The sequence below is a fragment of the Saccoglossus kowalevskii genome, chromosome 20 (genome assembly GCF_978046115.1).
Source record: "Saccoglossus kowalevskii chromosome 20, keSacKowa6.1, whole genome shotgun sequence".
In the NCBI taxonomy this organism is placed as follows: domain Eukaryota; kingdom Metazoa; phylum Hemichordata; class Enteropneusta; family Harrimaniidae; genus Saccoglossus; species Saccoglossus kowalevskii.
Window position 1 is genome coordinate 9,845,380 of NC_140660.1, and position 23,960 is coordinate 9,869,339.

The 23,960-nt window shown below is 36.6% G+C and overlaps 1 protein-coding gene across 1 annotated transcript in view; it reads right to left on the reverse strand.

Annotated features, from left to right (window-relative positions):
- Positions 1–756: 756 nt before the first annotated feature.
- LOC100377888 (uncharacterized) overlaps positions 757–23,960 on the reverse strand; it is a 43,296-nt gene continuing 20,092 nt past the window's right edge. Inside the window, exons 8-13 of the mRNA XM_085494210.1 lie at positions 23,669–23,699; positions 20,474–21,991; positions 19,078–19,302; positions 15,200–15,259; positions 3,985–4,073; positions 757–3,176 (exon numbers count right to left, since the gene is read on the reverse strand). Coding sequence (XP_085350336.1) covers positions 3,994–4,073; positions 15,200–15,259; positions 19,078–19,302; positions 20,474–21,991; positions 23,669–23,699 — 1,914 coding nt within the window. The 3' untranslated portion in view covers positions 757–3,176; positions 3,985–3,993. The remainder of the gene's footprint in view (positions 3,177–3,984; positions 4,074–15,199; positions 15,260–19,077; positions 19,303–20,473; positions 21,992–23,668; positions 23,700–23,960) is intronic.

Here is a 23,960-nt window from a genome sequence, read left to right on the forward strand (position 1 = left end):
AAATGCAAATCACTAAATCATTCAACTTCTATCCCGAGACAAACTATAGTGTGCCAGTTTACCCTCCCCCTTAAAAAGTGTTAGGAATGTCCCACCAGACTGACAGCATTCTTTATTCTACGTTTCTTACCTATTACCTCAAACCCTGAAAATAAAAGTTTGCATGGAATAATGGGAAAAAACGGTATGCATTGCCATGTGGTAACTGTCATAAAGGTGATTGACATGTTATATTCGTTTACAACTCTGAAAGGACAATTGGAATCCACCAGGTGTGCGTGCGATTTACATAGCAATGGATGTTTACGATCTACTGACTTGCCTACACGAGACACCTGCTAGCAAGACCACATTCTGATTGTGGAAACCCAGGTGGTGTACCTAAATCTGGGCCATTTATGGGCAAAATCATAAATAGGCAAGGCAGAGGATTTTGATTGACAACAATCAGTGTGGTTTGACAGATGATGATATTTTACATTATATGAATATTCGATAGATGATTATTCTTTGTTATTATTATTATTTGTATAGGGCTGAATATCTGGCACTAAAGTCAAAAAGGAGTTGGAATTTAGATTCCACGCATATGCGGGTTATCACAGTAAACGGGAAATGGTTTATTACACAGAAACTGCCACGTCATGAATAAATTAGCATAATTAAAAAATGCATAAAGTGTAGGTACGTCTTCTGGAGTCCTGCCGGTTTATTATGTACACATTTAACTTAAAAGATGACATTGATCAAAAACAATACTTTTAAATGAAATATTTATTTATTGTTTATCGCACACCTACACCAATATAACATATACGATAGATAAAAATTGTTTTTTAGATAAAACCCAAATATAAAATGACCATTTTTAAAAACCTCTAACAACTGTAATTAATATATGAATTGTTCAACATTGAATATAAAACGTTTTTATTTATAGAAAAATCTGGGTTTTCATCAGCAAGTGTCCTTCATTTCTTCATTTATCTACTAACCAACCTTGAGAGGTGAGGTGGGAAAAATAGAAATTGTCAAGATGATATCATGTAATCAAATAAATTAGTTGTCCAGTGAATAAATTTACTGACCGCAAAACAGCACCAATCAAAAACCAATGAAAAAAAAATTAATTAACATGAGTGAACAAGGGAATCTACAGGTTGGCTATTGTAGCTGAAAGCTATGTGAAATAGGTTATGTAGCTGTAGATATAACCGTACATATAACACTAATCGGTTGACAGTGCAGTCTATTCACAAAACGATACTTATCTAACTAATTACACAAGTTAAATTATAAAATGTTGATTGAAGTAGAATGCAGATTTGTCTGATTTTTCTGAGGTATGAATGTACAAGTAGGTATCAGAAGACCATCGACCTGGTACCTTTATAATGTGATCCTGAATCTCTGCTGTAGATGTAGCTGCCCCAATGCATAATGAGTTACCAAAAGAGCACATGAGGCTATGTAAATATGTTGTTCACAATGATATATAGAAATAAAATAAGGGTCAGTAAAAGGTTGTCTTCAGTAACAAACGGCATGCCCCCTAAACTATGTCTAGGATGAAAGACAAAGGGCAATTCATCTTCTGAACTGAACACATATTCATTTTTATTAAATGTTAACCCCTCCGTCATGAAATTGGTCAGATCTAGATGATTTCAATCTGAGCGTAAGTGTCACCCCAAACATCATTGATGTAAAAATGGGAGTATCTCTCAGAAAAACTGAAAACTAACACACCTAAAATATCACCTTCAACAAAAATACAGTATTTAAAACATTAAAAGCACAGAGCAGTATACAATATATTCGAAAATTAGTCGCAGAATTTTATACTGGACGATCACATTTGCACTAAATTGAAAATTTATTTTATTTACATTGTATGTAAAACACAATTCATCCCAAATACAAACACACTATTAAAATGAACTTACCACACAAGACACAGAAATGTAACGCTCTACTGTGATCATTGAACTGAAGAATACAATGTATTCAAATCGATATTATCATAATCATTGCCATGATATACAATGAAGAATCTCTGATTAAATATCTCACAGCTCTCGATCGAATCATTAGTCTCATTTAAGCAACAAAGTGTATTAAAATCAATATTATCAAAATCATGACCTTGATATACAATGAAGAATCTCTGATTAAATATTTCACAACTTTCGATTGAATCGTTAGTCTCATTTAAGCAACAAAGTGTATTCAAATCGATATTATCAAAATCATGGCCTTGATATACAATGAAGAATCTCTGATTAAATATTTCACAACTTTCGATTGAATCATTAGTCTCATTTAAGCAACAAAGTGTATTCAAATCGATATTATCAAAATCATGGCCATGATATACAATGAAGAATCTCTGATTAAATATTTCACAGTCTCATTTAAGCAACAAAGTAAATTCAAATCAATATTATTAAAATCATGGTCATGATATACAAGGATAAATCTCTGATTAAATATTTCAACAAATCATTTTAAGTATCGGATTTGAGCAGTTATATGTCACTTCATCACTTAATGTCAAAATACCAATGCCAGATCTTATTACTTTAGTGTGGCTCTGAAACGTTTCTGTTTGATAAAATCATTTTTATTATAAATGAGTCTTTGTTAACAATAAACTCTTCAAAAGATCTAATCTGTTAATTTATTTTGCTATTTGACACGTGATACACCAATTATTGAATCTGTATATTATAATAAAAAACATGGTTTTGTACCACTCCTAACAACATTGTGTCGTTAATTAATATTATGGACTTAAGGCTTAAGTGGGATAGTATTGCCGAAAAATTGAGTCTTTTTAATCTACATCGAACTTTTGACGTTGTCCCTAGTTTGCACAGGTTAACATAACTACTTCCATAGTTTCAAATACAGAATACAATAGTTTGCATTACGATGAAAGGTTAAATACTTACAACAGAATCAATCCACTATTTGGATGAGGAAATATCACTTCTACAAGTTGCACATAGGAACATAAGTACCAATATTGTTTTCATTAGATATAAACTTTCATTATATGCCTTTTTCGATGTACACAAAACAGCAAAAGGTGGTAAATCATTTGTCTTTCTATTCCTGTGAGTTTATACATTTGTCCTCAAAGGCAGTCTTGAGTTGTGTCTTGGGCTACATATCTAGGGTATAACAAAAAATAATAAACACATCACTACAAAACTTATTCTATGGATCTACATTATTTGTTGGGTTTGTATTCTTACTAATTACAAGAAAATGCTGCACAAATATCTGCTAATAAGACGTTAATGAAAGAAAACATAGTCGTAGATATAATTAACTAAAACAAGCTCGGGAAACAAGCTCAGTTCATATGATATACAGTAAGTTTTGTTAATGTAGACCATCCAAATATTAGATGAGGGACCTGCATAGACAATGAATCTGATCACAAGTAATATTCACACTACCATCTAATGTTTAAATAAAATATTAAACAACCGGCCATTTTGAATGAAAAAAATACATCGAAAAATGATATGCATCGGTAACCCATCATGTGTGACGTTCAAACAATTTGAAGTTTGAATTGAATCAAGCATGGCATGTCTGCGAAATGGCTGTGGCATTTTAAAATGTCTTTACCTGAGATGTTTCAAATGCTGTTTCCCCGAGTCAACCAGAGGTCATCGAAATGAAAAACAAAACTCCATCAATACCATCACGTCTTACTTTGAACTAAATCGTTCAAAGCATGTCAGGCAAACGCTTAGACATATGATAATAAAATCCACATGAATAAAATCAATTGAGACATTCCTGACAAATGACTTGACGACATATTAAGTTTTCGTGACAGAAAATATTATCGAAAATATCTAAGGTATGTATGAATAAAACTGAGAACCATACAAGGTAGGGGTAGAAATATGAAAGCAATACAGTTACATGCTAAGATATTTGTGAAAATAAAAAAACAAAACTTACCAGGATAGATTATTCTTTAGGTTTGATCTCCTTGACAGGGAGGATTGTAGTGGTTTCTGTCATCTCAACCATTTTCTTTTTAGCGTAGTCTTTAAAAAATAGTATATATATATATCAGTGTGAATTCACCACTTTTCACATTGTTTAGTTTGAGTTAGGTTCAAATCATGTCATTGTTATTATAAACTTTTATCTTATCTTAAAATAAAATGTATGCTATAAATATGAAATTTGAACATGAATGATTCTGGTATCAAGAAAACTGACTTTGATTCATCCAGGCATGTCAAATAATGTGGCTCTACTAAGTCTGGGTATATAAAGAGATAAGGATCTGATCACTCCAGGAATATGCAGAGATGTGACTCTGATCGATCCAGTAATCAAGATATGTTGCTCTGATCGATACATTCATCATTATATATGGCTCTGATCGACCCATCTTCACCAGCCAAGGACTATATATTCGGCCAAAGCCTCAACATTAACCCTTGGCAGATTTCACCACAATTTACGGTATGTAGCACGTCCTCAAACTCAAACAATTATAAGATTCAATTAGGCTCATTTGATTTATCGAATCAGAACTCATGATAGAAAAGAAATATTACTTGGTGAAATCGTGGCGCTAGCTTGGTTGAATATAGAAATGAACGTGTTGCTAGCTTTTTCTTCATGAACAAACTTAGTGACCATCAAAAGAAAAAACTTAGTGCTGTTTCAGAGGGAAATGATGTGTTAGTTGCAACGAAGAATGAATCGGACAAGTCGACATATTATTTATTTCGGTTTGCACAAATATTTAAACATTCCATAGTCTTCATTCACTTGTCCACGGACAATTTTCAACATTGAAATAACAACAATTGGAAACGTATCAAGAACATAGTCCTTTTGTTCTTGAATCCCCGTGAATCAGCACAGAGCCTTCACGCCGAAATTGTTATAATCTGTCATGAACCCCGGATTTTCAATTTATGAAACAGCAACACTGATTGCTGGTGCCAGCTTCATGGCGCGCCCAATCAAATGACCCAATCTAACTGCAGTGAAACACAGTTTCATGGGTCATTATGAATGGCCGGCTTTTGTGAAACAGTGCAATTCCGATCATGTGATCTACACAGTAATAGGGAGATGTGGGTTTGGAAGAAAAAGTCATAAAGAAATGTGGCTCTGATCGATCCAGTATTCAGGTTATGTGGCTCAGATGTGGCTCTGATCGATCCAGCCATCAAGATTTGTGGCTCTGATCGATCCAGTCATCAGGAGATGTGGCTCTTATCGATTAAGTAATCAAGAGATTTGGCTCTGATCGATTCAGTCATCAAGAGACGTGGCTCTGATCGATTCAGTAATCAAGAGATGTGGCTCTGATCGATTCAGCCATCAAGAGATGTGGCTCTGATAAATCAAGCCATCAAGATTTGTGGCTCTGATCGATCCAGCCATCAGGAGATGTGGTCTTATCGATTCAGTCATCAAGAGATGTGGCTCTGAGCGATCCAGTAATCAGGTTATGTGGCTCTGATCAATCCAGTCATCAAAAGATGTGGCTCTGATCAATCCAGCCATCAAGATTTGTGGCTCTGATCAATGCAGCCATAAAGAGATGTGGCTCAGATCGATTCAGTCATCAAGAGATGTGGCTCCGATCGATTCAGTCATTAAAAGAAGTGGCTCTGATCCATTCAGTCATCAAGAGATGTGGCTCTGATCGATTCAGTCATGAAAAGATGTGGCTCTGATCGATTCAGTCATCAAGAGATGTGGCTCTGATCGAACTAGTCATCAAGATGTGTGGCTCTGATCGATCCAGCCATCAGGAGATGTGGCTCTTATCGATTAAGTAATCAAGAGATTTGGCTCTGATCGATTCAGTCATCAAGAGACGTGGCTCTGATCGATTCAGTAATCAAAAGATGTGGCTGTGATCGATTCAGCCATCAAGAGATGTGGCTCTGATAAATCAAGCCATCAAGATTTGTGGCTCTGATCGATCCAGCCATCAGGAGATGTGGTCTTATCGATTCAGTCATCAAGAGATGTGGCTCTGAGCGATCCAGTAATCAGGTTATGTGGCTCTGATCAATCCAGTCATCAAAAGATGTGGCTCTGATCAATCCAGCCATCAAGATTTGTGGCTCTGATCAATACAGCCATAAAGAGATGTGGCTCAGATCGATTCAGTCATCAAGAGATGTGGCTCCGATCGATTCAGTCATCAAGAGAAGTGGCTTTGAAAGAATCAGCCATCAAGAGATGTGGCTCTGATCGATTCAGTCATTAAAAGAAGTGGCTCTGATCCATTCAGTCATCAAGAGATGTGGCTCTGATCGATTCAGTCATGAAAAGATGTGGCCATTGCCGGAAATAGACAATAGAATCTGGTCAAGTAGAGATTTCCTGTCTATCCCATTGCAGTGACTATAATTACATGCAAAATTATTCAAGACAACGGATGATGTCATAGACTTTTAAGGTCTATTGTTTAGCCTAATTGAGAGTATATTGTTATGTTAAGTAGTTCACAGCTTGGGGTTGGAAACAATAGTAAGTGAGGTAATCTATTGTTTCCTTTGTTCTGTGTCCACTTGTATTTGTCAGCTGATCATATGAAGCCATGTAATAAATGGTTGTGGTTACCAGAGAACGAGATACCCTTAGGTACACTCTTAAGATGGCATTGAAGACAGCCACCCGTTATATACTTAAGGATGCGGTAGAGTTATTTTCGTGAATTTTGCTTTTTTTGTTATTACTTTTGTAAAGTTATTGGGCTCATAATTTTATCAAAATTAAAATTGAAACACATCTAGAATACCCTTTTTTTAAAAAAAAAATAAGAAAAACTACTTTTATAACGGGATACTGTACAATTTGTTTTTGAGATAAAAGTCTGGACGCAAACAATAACATTGACTTATTGCGTAATTTGCATAATCCCTTCACGACAGAAACAGTGCACACTGAAGACAACGCGGTCATATCAACTCCGGCTCCTGATTATTGATCAATCACAAAAAAGAGGCCCCAAAGAAAAACTAAAAACGCAGTTCAGAGGAAGCGAAACTTTACCTATAACAGAAATGCATTGCCGACAGTACAATGGGGTTCACACTTTGAGTATTCAAACCAAGAGGGTAAAATTTCGTCAGCAAACATGATCAATTTCCATCTTCCAAAAAGTCGGGCAGACAAGTTATGCAGGGCCGCCGTGTACTGTAACAACTTCGCTTCTTTTTGGAGGACGAATACGGACCCAAAACTTTATAGTTTTGGATTTTATTACTGCAAGGCTACTAAGTGACTCCATGTTATGTGTTTTGTTGTAAAAATCAGTCCATCTGATGCTTTAAATATCCAAAATTAGCGCAGCGCAACGTGACAAATGTTTTGTTTTTTGGCGTTTCCAGGCAGAAGAAATCTGACGCCATGGAGGTCATTCAAGTGAGTTGTGCGTCGTCAGAAATTGACCTACTTTCATGAAATTCACACACATTGATAACGTATTGGCGCAGAATAAAACCCTTGAAGCATTTTTGAGAACTTCTCGCAATAAAAAATAAAAGGCTTTTAAATTCCTTGTCTATGGGTGAAATAACAGGAAAAATGTAAATTGGTGTCATTGTAAACAAATATGCAATCTATGTTCTAACACTCTCCAGGCATTGACGGGGCTGATGCTGTCTTGATTTTTCAGCTTTCTTTTTTTACAGAACCCCTACGGTTTTCATACAAAACTAATTTTTATTCAAAATAACACCTATATGTTTACTTAGTAATCACGTGACTAATTCGTGGTACATGTCACAGATCATTTTTTCAAAAAGCCAGGAACAAGGGCTTCAAGAAAATATATAATTTGCTACGCATCAAAACACTTCTCCTCATGAAAACAGTTTTTACTTTTTAGAGCATGATAACTCTACCGCATCCTTAATACAAAAATATGTGGACAGACTAATCTTGTAAATATCATTGTGGCAGTCAACGGCGATTGGTATGCAAATTACGTTTGTCTGACGCATTACAAAACAAAAGTCTAGACTGTCGTAGAATAATACACAACTCGCGGACAGACAGTGTGATGAAACCCCTTTTTTACAAAGAGGAAAAACGGCCGATACAATATATTGATCTTGTGGTCTGACCTTCAGCATCAAAAGCAGTATGGCGATAGTGCTTCGCGTTCGAAAAGTGGGATAATTTTTAACATGGAATAACGGACATAAACTAAATCTTGATTCAGGTTACTTCCTGTTGTTAATTGGATTAAAACAGTTATATTTGCTAACAACTGGATCGTACATCTGTGTAAAAAAATGCATGAATTTTAGCTCTAATTTGGGGAGCGAATACTGCGTCTACAACTGCGTTGGCTGCGTCGCCGTGTTCATTGAACCAGAGAGTATCCAGAACGAAGCGAACAAACTTGAACAGTCACCTGCGTTACTGCATTTACCTATTTTTAAAAATAGAGTTTGGCACACAATTACATATCGTCCATTGGGCCAGTGTAGGATATATCATCAAGTTTTACGGCAAGTTGGGCATTTAATGGTGGAGTGTTGATGGAAACATCTATAACATATCGAAAGCTTGGAACGTCACCTGTCTATTACGAAGCACACAAAAGTGAAAAAATGAAAAATATAAACTCAAAATTAAATTTTGTTTTAATAGATGTTTATGCAATGCATTCTCTATGGCACATCCTGTGATGTTTATTTGACTGGGGAACACTGGCCAGGGCGGAAGTCGGCCATCTTGTCCACTCATTTCTGGCAATGTCTGATCGATTCAGTCATCAAGAGATGTGGCTCTAATCGAACTAGTCATCAAGAGATGTGGCTCCGATCGATTCAGTCATCAAAAGATGTGGCTCTGATCGATTCAGTCATCAAGAGATGTGGCTCTGATCGATTCAGTCATCAAGAGATGTGGCTCTGATCGATTCAGTCATCAAGAGATGTGGCTCTGATCGATCCAGTCATCAAGAGATGTGGCTCTGACCGAACCAGTCATCAAGAGATGTGGCTCTGATCGATTCAGTCATCAAGAGATGTGGCTCTGATCGACCCAGTCATCAAGATATATGGGTTTGATAGAACAAGTCATCAAGCAATGTGGCTCTGTTCGATCCAGTCTTCGAGATTTGAGGCTGTGATAGAAAAAGCCATCAAGCAATGTGGCTCTGATCGATCCAGCGATCAAGGTTTGTGGCTCTGATCGATCCAGTATTCAGGTTATGTGGCTCTGATCGATCCAGTCATCAAGAGATGTGGCTCTGATCAATCCAGCCATCAAGATTTGTGGCTCTGATCAATGCAGCCATAAAGAGATGTGGCTCAGATCGATTCAGTCATCAAGAGATGTGGCTCCGATCGATTCAGTCATCAAGAGATCTGGCTCAGATCGATTCAGTCATCAAGAGATGTGGCTCCGATCGATTCAGTCATCAAGAGATATGGCTTTGATCGATTCAGTCATCAAGAAATGTGGCTCTGATCGATTCAGTCATTAAAAGAAGTGGCTCTGATAGATTCAGTCATTAAGAGAAGTGACTCTGATCAATTCAGTCATCAAGAGATGTGGCTCTGATCGATTCAGTAATCAAGAGATGTGGCTCTGATCGAACCAGTCATCAAGAGATGTGGCTCTGATCGATTCAGTCATCAAGCAATGTGGCTCTGATCGATCCAGTCATCAAGAGATGTGGCTCTGATTGAACCAGTCATCAAGAGATGTGGCTCTGATCGATTCAGTCATCAAGAGATGTGGCTCTGACCGATCCAGTCATCAAGAGATGTGGCTCTGATCGATTCAGTCATCAAGAGATGTGGCTCTGATTGAACCAGTCATCAAGAGATGTGGCTCTGATCGATCCAGTCATCAAGATATATGGGTTTGATAGAACAAGTCATCAAGCAATGTGGCTCTGTTCGATCCAGTCTTCAAGATTTGTGGCTCTGATCAATGCAGCCATAAAGAGATGTGTCTCTGATCGATCCTGTCATCAATAGAAGTGGCTCTGATCGATGCAGTCACCTAGAGATGTGGCTTTGATAGAACCAGTCGTCATGAGATGTGGCTCTGATCGATCAAATAATCAAGAGATGTGGCTCTGATCGATCCAGTCATCAAGAGATGTGTCTCTGATCGATCCTGTCATCAATAGAAGTCGCTCCGATCGATGCAGTCACCTAGAGATGTGGCTTTGATAGAACCAGTCGTCATGAGATGTGGCTTTGATCGATCAAATAATCAAGAGATGTGGCTCTGATCAATCCAGCAATCAAGATTTGTGGCTATGATCAATGCAGCCATCAAGATTTGTAGCTCTGATTGATTTAGTCATCAAGAGATGTGGCTCTGAGCAATCCAGTAATCAGGTTATGTGGATCTGATCGATCCAGTCATCAAGATTTGTGGCTCTGATCGATTCAGTAATCAAGATATGTGGCTCCAATCGATTCAGTCATTAAGAGAAGTGGCTCAGATACAACCAGTCATCAAGATATGTGGCTCTGAGCGATCCAGTAATCAGGTTGTGTGGCTCTGATCGATTCAGTCATTAAGAGAAGTGGCTCGGATAGAACCAGTCATCAAGATATGTGGCTCTGAGCGATCCAGTAATCAGGTTATGTGGCTCTGATCGATCCAGTCATCAAGATTTGTGGCTCTGATCGATTCAGTCATCAAGAGATATGGCTTTGATAGAACCAGTCATCATGAGATGTGGCTCTGATAGAATTAGTCATCAAGAGATGTGGCTCTGATCGATCCTGTCATCAAGGGATGTGGCGCTAATCGATCCAGTCATCAAGAGATGTGGCTCTGATCGAACCAGTCATCATGAGATGTGGCTCTGATCGATCCAGTCATCAAGATATATGGGTTTGATAGAACAAGTCATCACGCAATGTGGCTCTGATCGATCCAGTCATCAAGATTTGTGGCTGTGATAGAAAAAGCCATCAAGCAATGTGGCTCTGATCGATCCAGCGATCAAGGTTTGTGGCTCTGATCGATCCAGTATTCAGGTTATGTGGCTCGGATCGATCCAGTCATCAAGAGATGTGGCTCTAATCAATCCAGCCATCAAGATTTGTGGCTCTGATTGATTCAGTCAACAAGATATGTGGCTCTGATCGATTCAATCGTCAGGAGACGTGGGTTCGATAGAACAAGTCATCAAGCAATGTGGCTCTGCTCGATTGAGTCATCAAGATTTGTTGCTCGGATCGATCCAATAATCAGGTTATGTTGCTCTGATCGAACCAGTCATCAAGAGATGTGGCTCTGGTCGATCCAGTCATCAAGAGATGTGGCTCTGATCGATCCAGTCATCAAGAGATGTGGCTCTGATCAATCCAGCAATCAAGATTTGTGGCTATGATCAATGCAGCCATCAAGATTTGTAGCTCTGATCGATTTAGTCATCAAGAGATGTGGCTCTGAGCAATCCAGTAATCAGGTTATGTGGCTCTGATCGATCCAGTCATCAAGAGATGTGTCTCTGATCGATCCAGTCATCAAGAGATGTGGCTCTGATCGATTCAGTAATCAAGAGATGTGGCTCCAATCGATTCAGTCATTAAGAGAAGTGGCTCGGATAGAACCAGTCATCAAGATATGTGGCTCTGAGCGATCCAGTAATCAGGTTATGTGGCTCTGCTCGATCCAGTCAAAAAGAGATGTGGCTCTGATCAATTCAGTCATCAAGAGATGTGGCTCTGATCGATCCAGTCATCAAGAGATGTGTCTCTGATCGATCCAGTCATCAAGAGATGTGTCTCTGATCGATCCTGACATCAATAGAAGTGGCTCTGATCGATGCAGTCACCTAGAGATGTGGCTTTGATAGAACCAGTCATCATGAGATGTGGCTCTGATCGATCCAATAATCAAGAGATGTGGCTCTGATCGATTCAGTCATCAAGAGATATGGCTTTGATAGATCCAGTCTTCTGGAGATGTGGCTTTGATAGAACCAGTCATCATGAGATGTGGCTCTGATAGAATTAGTCATCAAGAGATGTGGCTCTGATCGATCCAGTCAAAAAGAGATGTGGCTCTGATCGATCCAGTCAGAAAGAGATGTGGCTCTGATCGATTCAGTCATCAAGAGATGTGGCTCTGATCGATTCAGTCATCAAGAGATGTGGCTCTGATCGATTCAGTCATCAAGAGATGTGGCTTTGATAGATCCAGTCTTCTGGAGATGTGGCTTTGATAGAACCAGTCATCATGAGATGTGGCTCTGATAGAATTAGTCATCAAGAGATGTGGCTCTGATCGATCCAGTCAAAAAGAGATGTGGCTCTGATCGATCCAGTCAGAAAGAGATGTGGCTCTGATCGATTCAGTCATCAAGAGATGTGGCTCTGATCGATCCAGTCAGAAAGAGATGTGGCTCTGATCGATTCAGTCATCAAGAGATGTGGCTCTGATCGATTCAGTCATCAAGAGATGTGGCTTTGATAGAACCAGTCATCAAGAGATGTGGCTCTGATCGATTCAGTCATCAAGAGATGTGGCTCTGATCGATTCAGTCATCAATAGATGTGGCTTTGAAAGAATCAGTCATCAAGAGATGTGGCTCTGATCGATTCAGTCATCAAGAGATGTGGCTCTGATCGATTCAGTCATCAAGAGATGTGGCTCTGATCGATTCAGTCATCAATAGATGTGGCTTTGAAAGAATCAGTCATCAAGAGATGTGGCTCTGATCGATTCAGTCATCAAGAGATGTGGCTCTGGTCGATGCAGTCATCAAGAGATGTGGCTTTGATAGAAACAGTCATCAAGAGATGTGGCTCTGAACGATGCAGTCATCAATAGATGTGGCTCTGAACGATGCAGTCATCAACAGATGTGGCTCTGATTGATCCAGTCATCAAGAGATGTGACTTTGATCGATTCAGTCATCAAGAGATGTGGCTCTGATCAATCCAGCAATCAAGATTTGTGGCTATGATCAATGCAGCCATCAAGATTTGTAGCTCTGATCGATTTAGTCATCAAGAGATGTGGCTCTGAGCAATCCAGTAATCAGGTTATGTGGCTCTGATCGATCCAGTCATCAAGAGATGTGTCTCTGATCGATCCAGTCATCAAGAGATGTGGCTCTGATCGATTCAGTAATCAAGAGATGTGGCTCCAATCGATTCAGTCATTAAGAGAAGTGGCTCGGATAGAACCAGTCATCAAGATATGTGGCTCTGAGCGATCCAGTAATCAGGTTATGTGGCTCTGCTCGATCCAGTCAAAAAGAGATGTGGCTCTGATCAATTCAGTCATCAAGAGATGTGGCTCTGATCGATCCAGTCATCAAGAGATGTGTCTCTGATCGATCCTGTCATCAATAGAAGTGGCTCTGATCGATGCAGTCACCTAGAGATGTGGCTTTGATAGAACCAGTCATCATGAGATGTGGCTCTGATCGATCCAATAATCAAGAGATGTGGCTCTGATCGATTCAGTCATCAAGAGATATGGCTTTGATAGATCCAGTCTTCTGGAGATGTGGCTTTGATAGAACCAGTCATCATGAGATGTGGCTCTGATAGAATTAGTCATCAAGAGATGTGGCTCTGATCGATCCAGTCAAAAAGAGATGTGGCTCTGATCGATCCAGTCAGAAAGAGTCGTGGCTCTGATCGATTCAGTCATCAAGAGATGTGGCTCTGATCGATTCAGTCATCAAGAGATGTGGCTCTGATCGATTCAGTCATCAAGAGATGTGGCTTTGATAGATCCAGTCTTCTGGAGATGTGGCTTTGATAGAACCAGTCATCATGAGATGTGGCTCTGATAGAATTAGTCATCAAGAGATGTGGCTCTGATCGATCCAGTCAAAAAGAGATGTGGCTCTGATCGATCCAGTCAGAAAGAGATGTGGCTCTGATCGATTCAGTCATCAAGAGATGTGGCTCTGATCGATCCAGTCAGAAAGAGATGTGGCTCTGATCGATTCAGTCATCAAGAGATGTGGCTCTGATCGATTCAGTCATCAAGAGATGTGGCTTTGATAGAACCAGTCATCAAGAGATGTGGCTCTGATCGATTCAGTCATCAAGAGATGTGGCTCTGATCGATTCAGTCATCAATAGATGTGGCTTTGAAAGAATCAGTCATCAAGAGATGTGGCTCTGATCGATTCAGTCATCAAGAGATGTGGCTGAGATCGATTCAGTCATCAAGAGATGTGGCTCTGATCGATTCAGTCATCAATAGATGTGGCTTTGAAAGAATCAGTCATCAAGAGATGTGGCTCTGATCGATTCAGTCATCAAGAGATGTGGCTCTGGTCGATGCAGTCATCAAGAGATGTGGCTTTGATAGAAACAGTCATCAAGAGATGTGGCTCTGAACGATGCAGTCATCAATAGATGTGGCTCTGAACGATGCAGTCATCAACAGATGTGGCTCTTATTGATCCAGTCATCAAGAGATGTGACTTTGATCGATTCAGTCATCAAGAAATGTGGCTCTGGTCGATGCAGTCATCAAGAGATGTGGCTTTGATAGAACCAGTCATCAAAAGATGTGGCTCTGATCGATCCAGTCATCAAGAGATGTGGCTCTGATCGATCCAGTCATCAAGAGATGTGGCTCTGATCAATACAGTCATCAAGAGATGTGACTTTGATCGATTCTGTGATCAAGGGATGTGGCTCTGATCGATCCAGTCATCAAGAGATGTGGCTCTGATCGATCCAGTCATCAAGAGATGTGGCTTTGATCGATGCAGTCATCAACAGATGTGACTTTGATCGATTCAGTCATCAAGAAATCAATTTTGCTCTAATTGATCTGGGCATATCAGTAGAAGTGGCCTTCTATACAAAAGAAATTGCATAACACTCATACACTGTAACAACACACAACCCAACCCCCAATAGAGCATTTTTGCTCATTCCTATTTTCCAATAACCTTAAATAGAGGGCAGTTTTCAGTCAACATTATCTGTTATCATATGATTCGAATGAAACGTACAACTTCCCTTCCATTATTAACAAATGGGGGATCCTGCTGAGCAGCAACATGCTTGATTAAAACCAATGATTTCCAGATTGATGAGCCTTGAAGATGCATGGCTGCTCTATAAATGAGTAAGCCAATGATTTGTGGTTTATGTGATTTGTAAACCTAGTGAGATGTCAATTTTATCATGTTAAAATGCAACTTGTATGTTGTATGTTGTACCTGGAACAGTTTTCTTGGCTGATCGTCGCCACAACAACCATTTGAATTTGAAACGAGACCCTGCAACAATAAAAAGTGATTCATTCATATTATTAAGTGGTATGTCATTTATGTACAGTAATAATGAAATACAAATAATGTTTCTAGTTTAGAATTACTTTGACTAATATGACACCAGGCTGAATGATCAAACACAAATAAATGAATGCCACATATGTACAGTAAATATGTCATACAGATGATAATTCTAGTTCAGGGTTACGAAACCAATATGGCATCAGGCTCAATGGTCAAACCAAAATAAATGAATACCATAAAAGTTCAGTAAATATTTCGTACAGGTGACGTTTCTGTATTTATGTTAATAAAAAGATACCAACCTAGTCTTCCTCAATTATCTGCAAAAATCAAGACCTAGCTGTCTCAAAATAATTGTATCTGATTTAATACTGGTTTGCAACAACAAACACAACAATAAAGTTAATATTAAATAGTATGTCACATATGTACAGTAAATATGCCATACAGATGTTATGTCTACTTTAGAATTACTAGCCAATATGACACCAGGCTCAATGGTCAACCCAAAATATATGAATACCCTATTTTTACAGTTATATTGTTATATGCTTTGACAATCAAAACATTTGAATCCTTTATTACATTACTGTTTTAACATTTCAACTCTACTTTTCCAGTTACAAATCATGTCAGTGGTATTTTTTTTCTGATTGTAGAACATGAACATATTTCCTATATTAATCTTTCTCATATGTGGTATATAAGACTAGATAGCACAATTTCATTTCCGTATAAAACAATGTCATATATTTATTTGTTTGTTTATTTTCTTTTGGTGCATATATTTCATTGCTTTTTTGCATTGTGTACAGAATTAAAAAACGTTTCCACGCAATATTTTGATATTTTTACAATATACAATATTCCATTGCTATGTATTGTAACACCTTGAACACGGTAAAATTATCAGCTGACAGAATTGCGAACCTATCCTGGAAATCACACTAAAATCCTCGAGACATTGTTTTCACTCATCAAAGGCAAAAAACATACACTCCGCGCTGCCATCTTGGATAGCATTCTCTATTGTCCCCCATCATGCACTATACATTATAATATGTGTTACCTGCGAGTGAGAATTACAAACTGCAAATAGCTGCTGTGTATTTTTTGTCACTTTTTGCCTTGTTGCCACTGATAGGCAATTTCTCTCTGATTCAGCAAAAAAATTATGAAATTTAACCTATTTGAAAGTGACATCCTTCTGAATAAATTAACATTCTTCCAGCTGCCTTTCACAGTTAACAGTTTGTTAGGAAGTTTGTAGGAAGTTTGTTGTCATCTCCTGATACTTTGAGTAGAATATTCCGTGGCAAACTACATGTACTTCTAATAGCAATAGTATACTGCATGGTTTAAGTTGCCGAATCTCCATAGCTGTCTGTTGTTTGTTAAACCGTCATCTGTACAAAATCCTTGTCAACCAACATCGTCATAATAAATTATTTGAGATCTCCGTTACTGCCATAGTTATTTGCATTTTATTATTATTGTAATTATTGCTTTAATATTTGATGATCAAATATTATGATGTGCGTATAAATATAATTTAAAATTATCATGTAGTGAATATTTCGTTTACCACATAAATTTGTTAAAAGTGTGCACGTTCTCTTCCCGAGTTCTACCCTGACATCACTATATACGAGTATCTATATATTAATACCAATATATGATATATTTGATCTCTACTATAATACCTCAAAGTAAGATTTACCTTGTTACAGTCAGTAATTGAGAGGGAATAATAGGCATTGGGTGATATTAGACCAATTTGAAATTTAATATAACAAGGTCAACAATTTTATGGGATATATCATTGCTCATTTTTATGTTATTTCGATATTCAAATTAAAAACAAAGTAAAATGCATGTATATAGTATAATTTTAAGTGTGTTATTTGTTATTTCGGCGTTTCATAATTGTGAGAGATTGAAACGCGTGTATAAAATAAGTGTGTATCCAATGACTAACTAGCAATTTATTCATGATTCCACCCATAAACAGAAAATGTTGGTTATACACATGAAGATATAGAGGATCTCAAATATATTTTCATGTGACACGAGATTTGTTCAACTTAACACACTGACAATTGACAGCCTATAGGTTGGTCACGGGGCAATGTGTTAATTGGCAGACAATACATACATTCACTTATATCACTTATTTTATAAAGATATACAACTTAAAGTCAGTTAAACTTTCTACATAGTCATAATTTGTTGTAAACATTTCAAGATATTGCTATATTAATTTATTTGCAACCTTATAAAAATATGAAACTGCCTGTCGGCTGATATAGGTACTTAAAGTTGTTACAAGTTGAATGTCAGTATTCTTTATTTTATATTTTGTCATATTACTTCAAATCCTGTAAATAAAAGTGTGCATGTGTGATAACTGTCATAAAGGTGATTGACAGGTAATACTTGTTTCAAACTCCAGAAGGTCAGTTGGATTTACATAACAAAGGGTGTTTATGATCTATTGACTTGCCTACGTGAGACAGCTGCTTGCAAAAACACGTTCTGATTGGCTCATATGGAAACACTTCTGATGTCCCTGATCTTGGCGATTTATGCCTATAAATTGGACAGGGTGAGAAGAGTTGGGTCCATCTTTTTAACTCAGTACCCTGAGTATTGCTGCTGCAATAATGTGAGACAAGTGATTCAGGCTTCGACCATAATTCTGTGAGACTTATATGGGCGATCTCATGGTTTCACTCTAGAATAACAGCGTTAGTCTGAGTTATCACAAATGCACACCAGCCTAAGCCATCCTCTATTTTAGTGACCTTTTTCATTGTAATTTTCTATCCTTTATTTTTTGTAATCATTTGAGAAGTATAAAAGCCAGGAGTTTAACTCGATATGTTGGTGTATGTGTATTTCATTCCCAGTAATACTGTCTTGTCTACCCCAATTTGCAGTGAAATAACCCCCTGTCCAGTATGAGTTCTGTGGGTGCCTCTCTCAATTGCAATAAGCAGGCTTTACACTGTCACATTGTACAAATCTGACTTAGGTCCACCTCATGTTTTTTACAGATATATACTGTAGCAATTGGGCTTGCCATTTTCAAGATGAAGTCGGAAATAACATTTACTATAAATGACAAATATTCACTAAAATTACAGAATTACATGTATAGTCACAACATTAAAAAAAACTATTATGGTCCACTTGTGGTGTCATATATTAAAGCTCATAGGCTAGCGGTTTTCAAGAAGTAAAAGATAGCATTTGTTAACAGAAATTGATTTGAATATATCACCACAAACGTAACAAATCTAACATAGCAATTCACTTGGGAGATTTCAAGAAATCGGAAATGCAATTATGACATTCCTCTATTTGAACAGCTCCACTCGACAGCAGAGCTAAAAAATATGGATGCCAGTCAGCCGTTTTGACTCGAATAAAATTATAAACTACTGCTTGTACTGTACTAGACATATGTGACGAATGAATGGATTCGGTGATGAAGATTCTGTAATATTATTCTGAATGAACTTCATTGGAACATGGACTAATAAAACAAGTCATACTACATTTAGACTTATGTTAGAGATGTCTGCTTCACTATCAATGGCTTGAATTGTCCAATACAAGGAGAATAAGGTAAATGCAAACTTATGGTATATGGTATAATACAAATGTCAATTGAATACCATAACTGCTAGAATGTTAATACTGACTCACAATTCTTACATATACATTCTCATACAAGAGGTTACTGTATTTAGTGTACATTGGCATCGGTAACAATATATAGGAGTTTAATTACTCACCAAAGCATATACATGGTTTTCTGTAATGCATCCATAATCTGTATTGGCATACCTCACAAGGATGATAGCGTAATAATCTTCCAATGTGGTCTGGTACTGTCTGCAGTTCATTTCCACATAATGATAACTCGTACAAGTAAGGCAATTCTTCAATAATCTGCCATGGAAATTCCTTTAACTTATTGTCTTCCAGTTGTAAATATCCCAGCCTTAACTTCTTTATTCCTGGTAAATATAAAGAATGCAGGATTTGATATTCCATGACAGTTGACAAATTTTAAAAAATACACAAAAAATGTTTTTCAATAGTAAATTACTATTATATATTTTTTTTCAAATATTCTGTCACTTTGTTTCAACGTGATTTAATTTGATTTAGGCTAATAATAAAGCAAAAAAATAAACCACTTGGCTCTTGTGAATTATCTAAAGTCATGTATGCAAATAGAGCAAATCTAAAAAAAACAGGTTAACTAAAGCCCTTTCATATCTCATGTTGATGACTGGTTTTCAAAATGAGAATACTAGAACACTGTATGAGAAAGAAAACCAAAACCTTGTTCAGTTGATTCAATAGAAACGTGGATGTCACCACAGTGAGTTAATCGTTTCAATGTATTTACACTGGCATTTATATTTTAATTATTCGGGTGACTTGCATTTTCCCGATAAAGCTCACAATATAATGTAACCTTCTCACTTCATTGTAAGTAAGTAAATTTTGATTAATAATTGTTAGTGAATATACATTTTGACCTTTGACCTATATGTTACAATTTGCATGAGCTCTCATTACCTAAAAAATACGTGAATGTTCTTGAGCCTGGAATGCTCATTAAGGTAGCAGGATAGTCTTTTCCTAGACAAATTTTGGACAGAAAGAAAACTAATCAGAACATGATGGCTAAAACCCACCAGACCTATACATTTCAGAAAAAACATTAATTTTGCCTGAAAGTTTGTTTTAGGGACACACAGATGAGATAAATGAGTAAATGGGTGAATGAATATTTGAGGATAAAATTATTTCTTTTCTTCAATTATTACAATGACAAGATTTCATCCAGTGAACTTGTATCAACATTACTTTTGTAGAATGAAAAATAAGAAAACTATTTTAAAAAATTAAACATTTTTCAAACGTATAAGAATACTCTTGAATTCTAGAGAGAAATTAAATAATTCTGTAACGCAAGTGCCATTTACATTGTACCGGTAAATACAAATTCATTGAAACCACTTTGTATTTGTTTATAACAATGTTCATAGAATCAGTATCAGTTTTTAGTTTTTTCGACTGTTAATGTGCACAGAGAATTTGTTATTTTCTCGATATGTTTGTAGCACAGGTACAATACTTTCATACTGTTCTATTAATCGGTCAATCTTGGCTTACCTGATGGTATAGCAGTCAATGCATTAGATCCCATGTCAAGTTCTCTCAACTGTTCTAATGTACACAATGAATCTGGTATCTTCGCAATGTTATTGTTATTTAGATTCAATATCTTTATACTCTTCAATTTACTAATCTCATCTGGTATAGCAGTCAATGCATTAGATTCCATGTAAAGTTCTGTCAACTGTTCTAATGCACACAATGAATCTGGTATCTTCGCAATGTTATTGTTATTTAGATTCAATATCTTCATACTCTTCAATTTACTAATCTCATCTGGTATAGCAGTCAATGCATCAGATCTCATGTTAAGTTCTGTCAACTGTTCTAATGCACACAATGAATCTGGTATCTTCGCAATCTTATTCAACGATAGATCCAATATCTTCATAATCTTCAATTTAGTAATCTCATCTGGTATAGCAGTCAATGCATCAAATCCCATGTAAAGTTCTGTCAACTGTTCTAATGCACACAATGAATCTGGTATCTTCGCAATGTTATTGTTATTTAGATTCAATATCTTCAAACTCTTCAATTTAGTAATCTCATCTGGTATAGCAGTCAATGCATTATACTCCATGTAAAGTTCTGTCAACTGTTCTAATGCACACAATGAATCTGGTATCTTCGCAATTTTATTTGACGATAGATTCAATATCTTCATATTCTTCAATTTACCAATCTCATCTGGTATAGCAGTCAATGCATTGAACTCCATGTTAAGTTCTGTCAACTGTTCTAATGCACACAATGAATCCGGTATCTTCTCAATGTTATTGTTTTTTAGTTTCAATATCTTCATACTCTTCAATTTACCAATCTCATCTGGTATAGCAGTCAATGCATTATACTCCATGTAAAGTTCTGTCAACTGTTCTAATGCACACAATGAATCTGGTATCTTCGCAATTTTATTTGACGATAGATTCAATATCTTCATATTCTTCAATTTTCCAATCTCATCTGGTATAGCAGTCAATGCATTGAACTCCATGTTAAGTTCTGTCAACTGTTCTAATGCACACAATGAATCCGGTATCTTCTCAATGTTATTGTTTTTTAGTTTCAATATCTTCATACTCTTCAATTTACCAATCTCATCTGGTATAGCAGTCAATGCATTATACTTCATGTAAAGTTCTGTCAACTGTTCTAATGCACACAATGAATCTGGTATCTTCGCAATTTTATTTGACGATAGATTCAATATCTTCATATTCTTCAATTTACTAATCTCATCTGGTATAGCAGTCAATGCATTATACCGCACGTTAAGTTCTGTCAACTGTTCTAATGCATACAGTGATTCTGGTATCTTCTCAATTTTATTGGACGATAGATTTAATTTCTGTAATTCGTGGCATTCCCCGATCTCTCGTGGTACTATTGTTAGTCCGTTATCACTCAGGTTTAAAATCCCCAGGTGTTTATACAGACCAAGTCTTGATAAATCTATAGATTTATGTTTTCCATAGCTGAGATCCAATTCCGTTTCCACATATGGAGCTGCATCTATTAAGACAATTGAAATTTGCTGCAGCAAATTAACAACACAATCATACCCTAGTCATATGGGGTCTAATAAGTCATCTCAAGTCATTATTCACTAATCACTGTTTTGGATTCAGGTAATCTATTTTAAACAAACGTTAAGCACAATAATAATAGCTTAGGTTGAACTCATTCGGTTATATGATGCATTATAAAAATAAAATGACTAGTTATTGAAAATGACTAGCAAATTCGTACTTTTTCGGTGACGTTTCATGATTTGTGAGCTAAATACCAGACATCCCAAAAGAAATAGTGTGTGAAAAGAAAGAATTTTGTGAAATTAGATGATAGCAAGTGATGTTGGTTTGGTACAAATTGTGTGACGTTTCCAAATTTCCATACAATTTATATAGAAAAAAACTTAAGGTAGAGATGCAGGTTTGTGGGAACTTGGGAGTGAAATTTGTATTTTGCTTTTTATTATCCAAACAGTCTCGGCTATAGACAGTTAAAATTTTGTAGAATTGTGAATAGTGGAACATACTCAAAACACGATTTTAAAATATAAATAACAGGTGCAAACATTCTCTCTTTTGAATGCTTAGCAAGATTTAACAAGGCTGTACATAAATGATAAAAAAGAAACATGGTGAAAAAAAGAAATGACGGGATCTCCATATTATGCACCATATTTAACTTTTAACAAAACGATAATACATTTAAATTTGGAACTGTTACAGCCATTTTACTTATGAGCATTAGCAAACTTCTTACTGAGTGAATTGTTATGCAAATTAGCAATGATTTCACTTTAAAAAAAATAGCTCCTAGACGCTTTGACCTTTCGTTTTGAAATTTTCACAAATGATTGACAATGTGTTTATCTTCAAAACGCCGTCGGGCATTGCTTTTGGTTGAACAGTGTTACAACAATCGTACATACAACTAGCCTGGGTGTTAATTTATGCATAAACTTGAAGTAGTGAAATTTGGGCTGCTGCCCTGCAAAATTGACAACTGGTAGACAGTTTTCAAGACGGCACTTTCTTCATAGTAAACAGATGTACCCACAAACCAATTTTGTCAGGAAACAGAAGCATGGTTTAGGAACTTTTTTTTTAAATCACTTTTGACCAAAAAAGCACATTTTTGTGCATATTTCACACTACAGTGTCCATACAAAAAATACTAAAACATTTTTAAAATTCATAAAATAAGCTTTCTGAAAATATATAGTTTTGTGGACAAGGGAGGTCATCTTGGTTTTCTAAGTAATTAATTAAAATATCTGTCAGGTAAACTGCATCTCTACCTTAAATGGCAATCGGCCAGCTTGAATCAAAACCTATAATAATGTATTTGAAGGCTATCACATACCAGAGATGTGGTTAAATCCTGCATCAAGATATCGTCAAGTGAACAAATCACATGCACCACAGATACAAATTTTACAACTATTTTGCATGCCAGTCAGTTGTGAAACAATTCGTCACATGTATTATGTATTAGGAAGTGTTAATATCAAATCAAGGACGTCACAGGACTTAAGTTTAACAAGATTAAACATATATGCGCAACATATATCGTGAAACATAGAACATTCTGCCCGAGAGCATTACGGTTCTCACTGCAATTTACAGGTATGTAAGTGAGTGATATTTTGTTTGTAGTATCATAAGAAAATCTTATTATTACCTTCTGGGACTGACTGTATCAAGTCTTTCTTCTGTAGATAAAAAAACAGAAACAAGTCTATGAAGATCAAGAAAGTGCAAGACAACTTGGGTTCAGATACAAACTTATTCAACAGAAAATTTGGAATATAGTATCATGCACGCAATTACCACTCAGTGTCATGTAAAGTCAGTATATTGAATGACAGTTTGAAATAATCATTTATAATGTGAGAAAACTAAATTACTATTGTATTCAAATATAATGCACATGACATTTTTTTATCAACTTGCATTGCCGTTTTTTAGCAGTC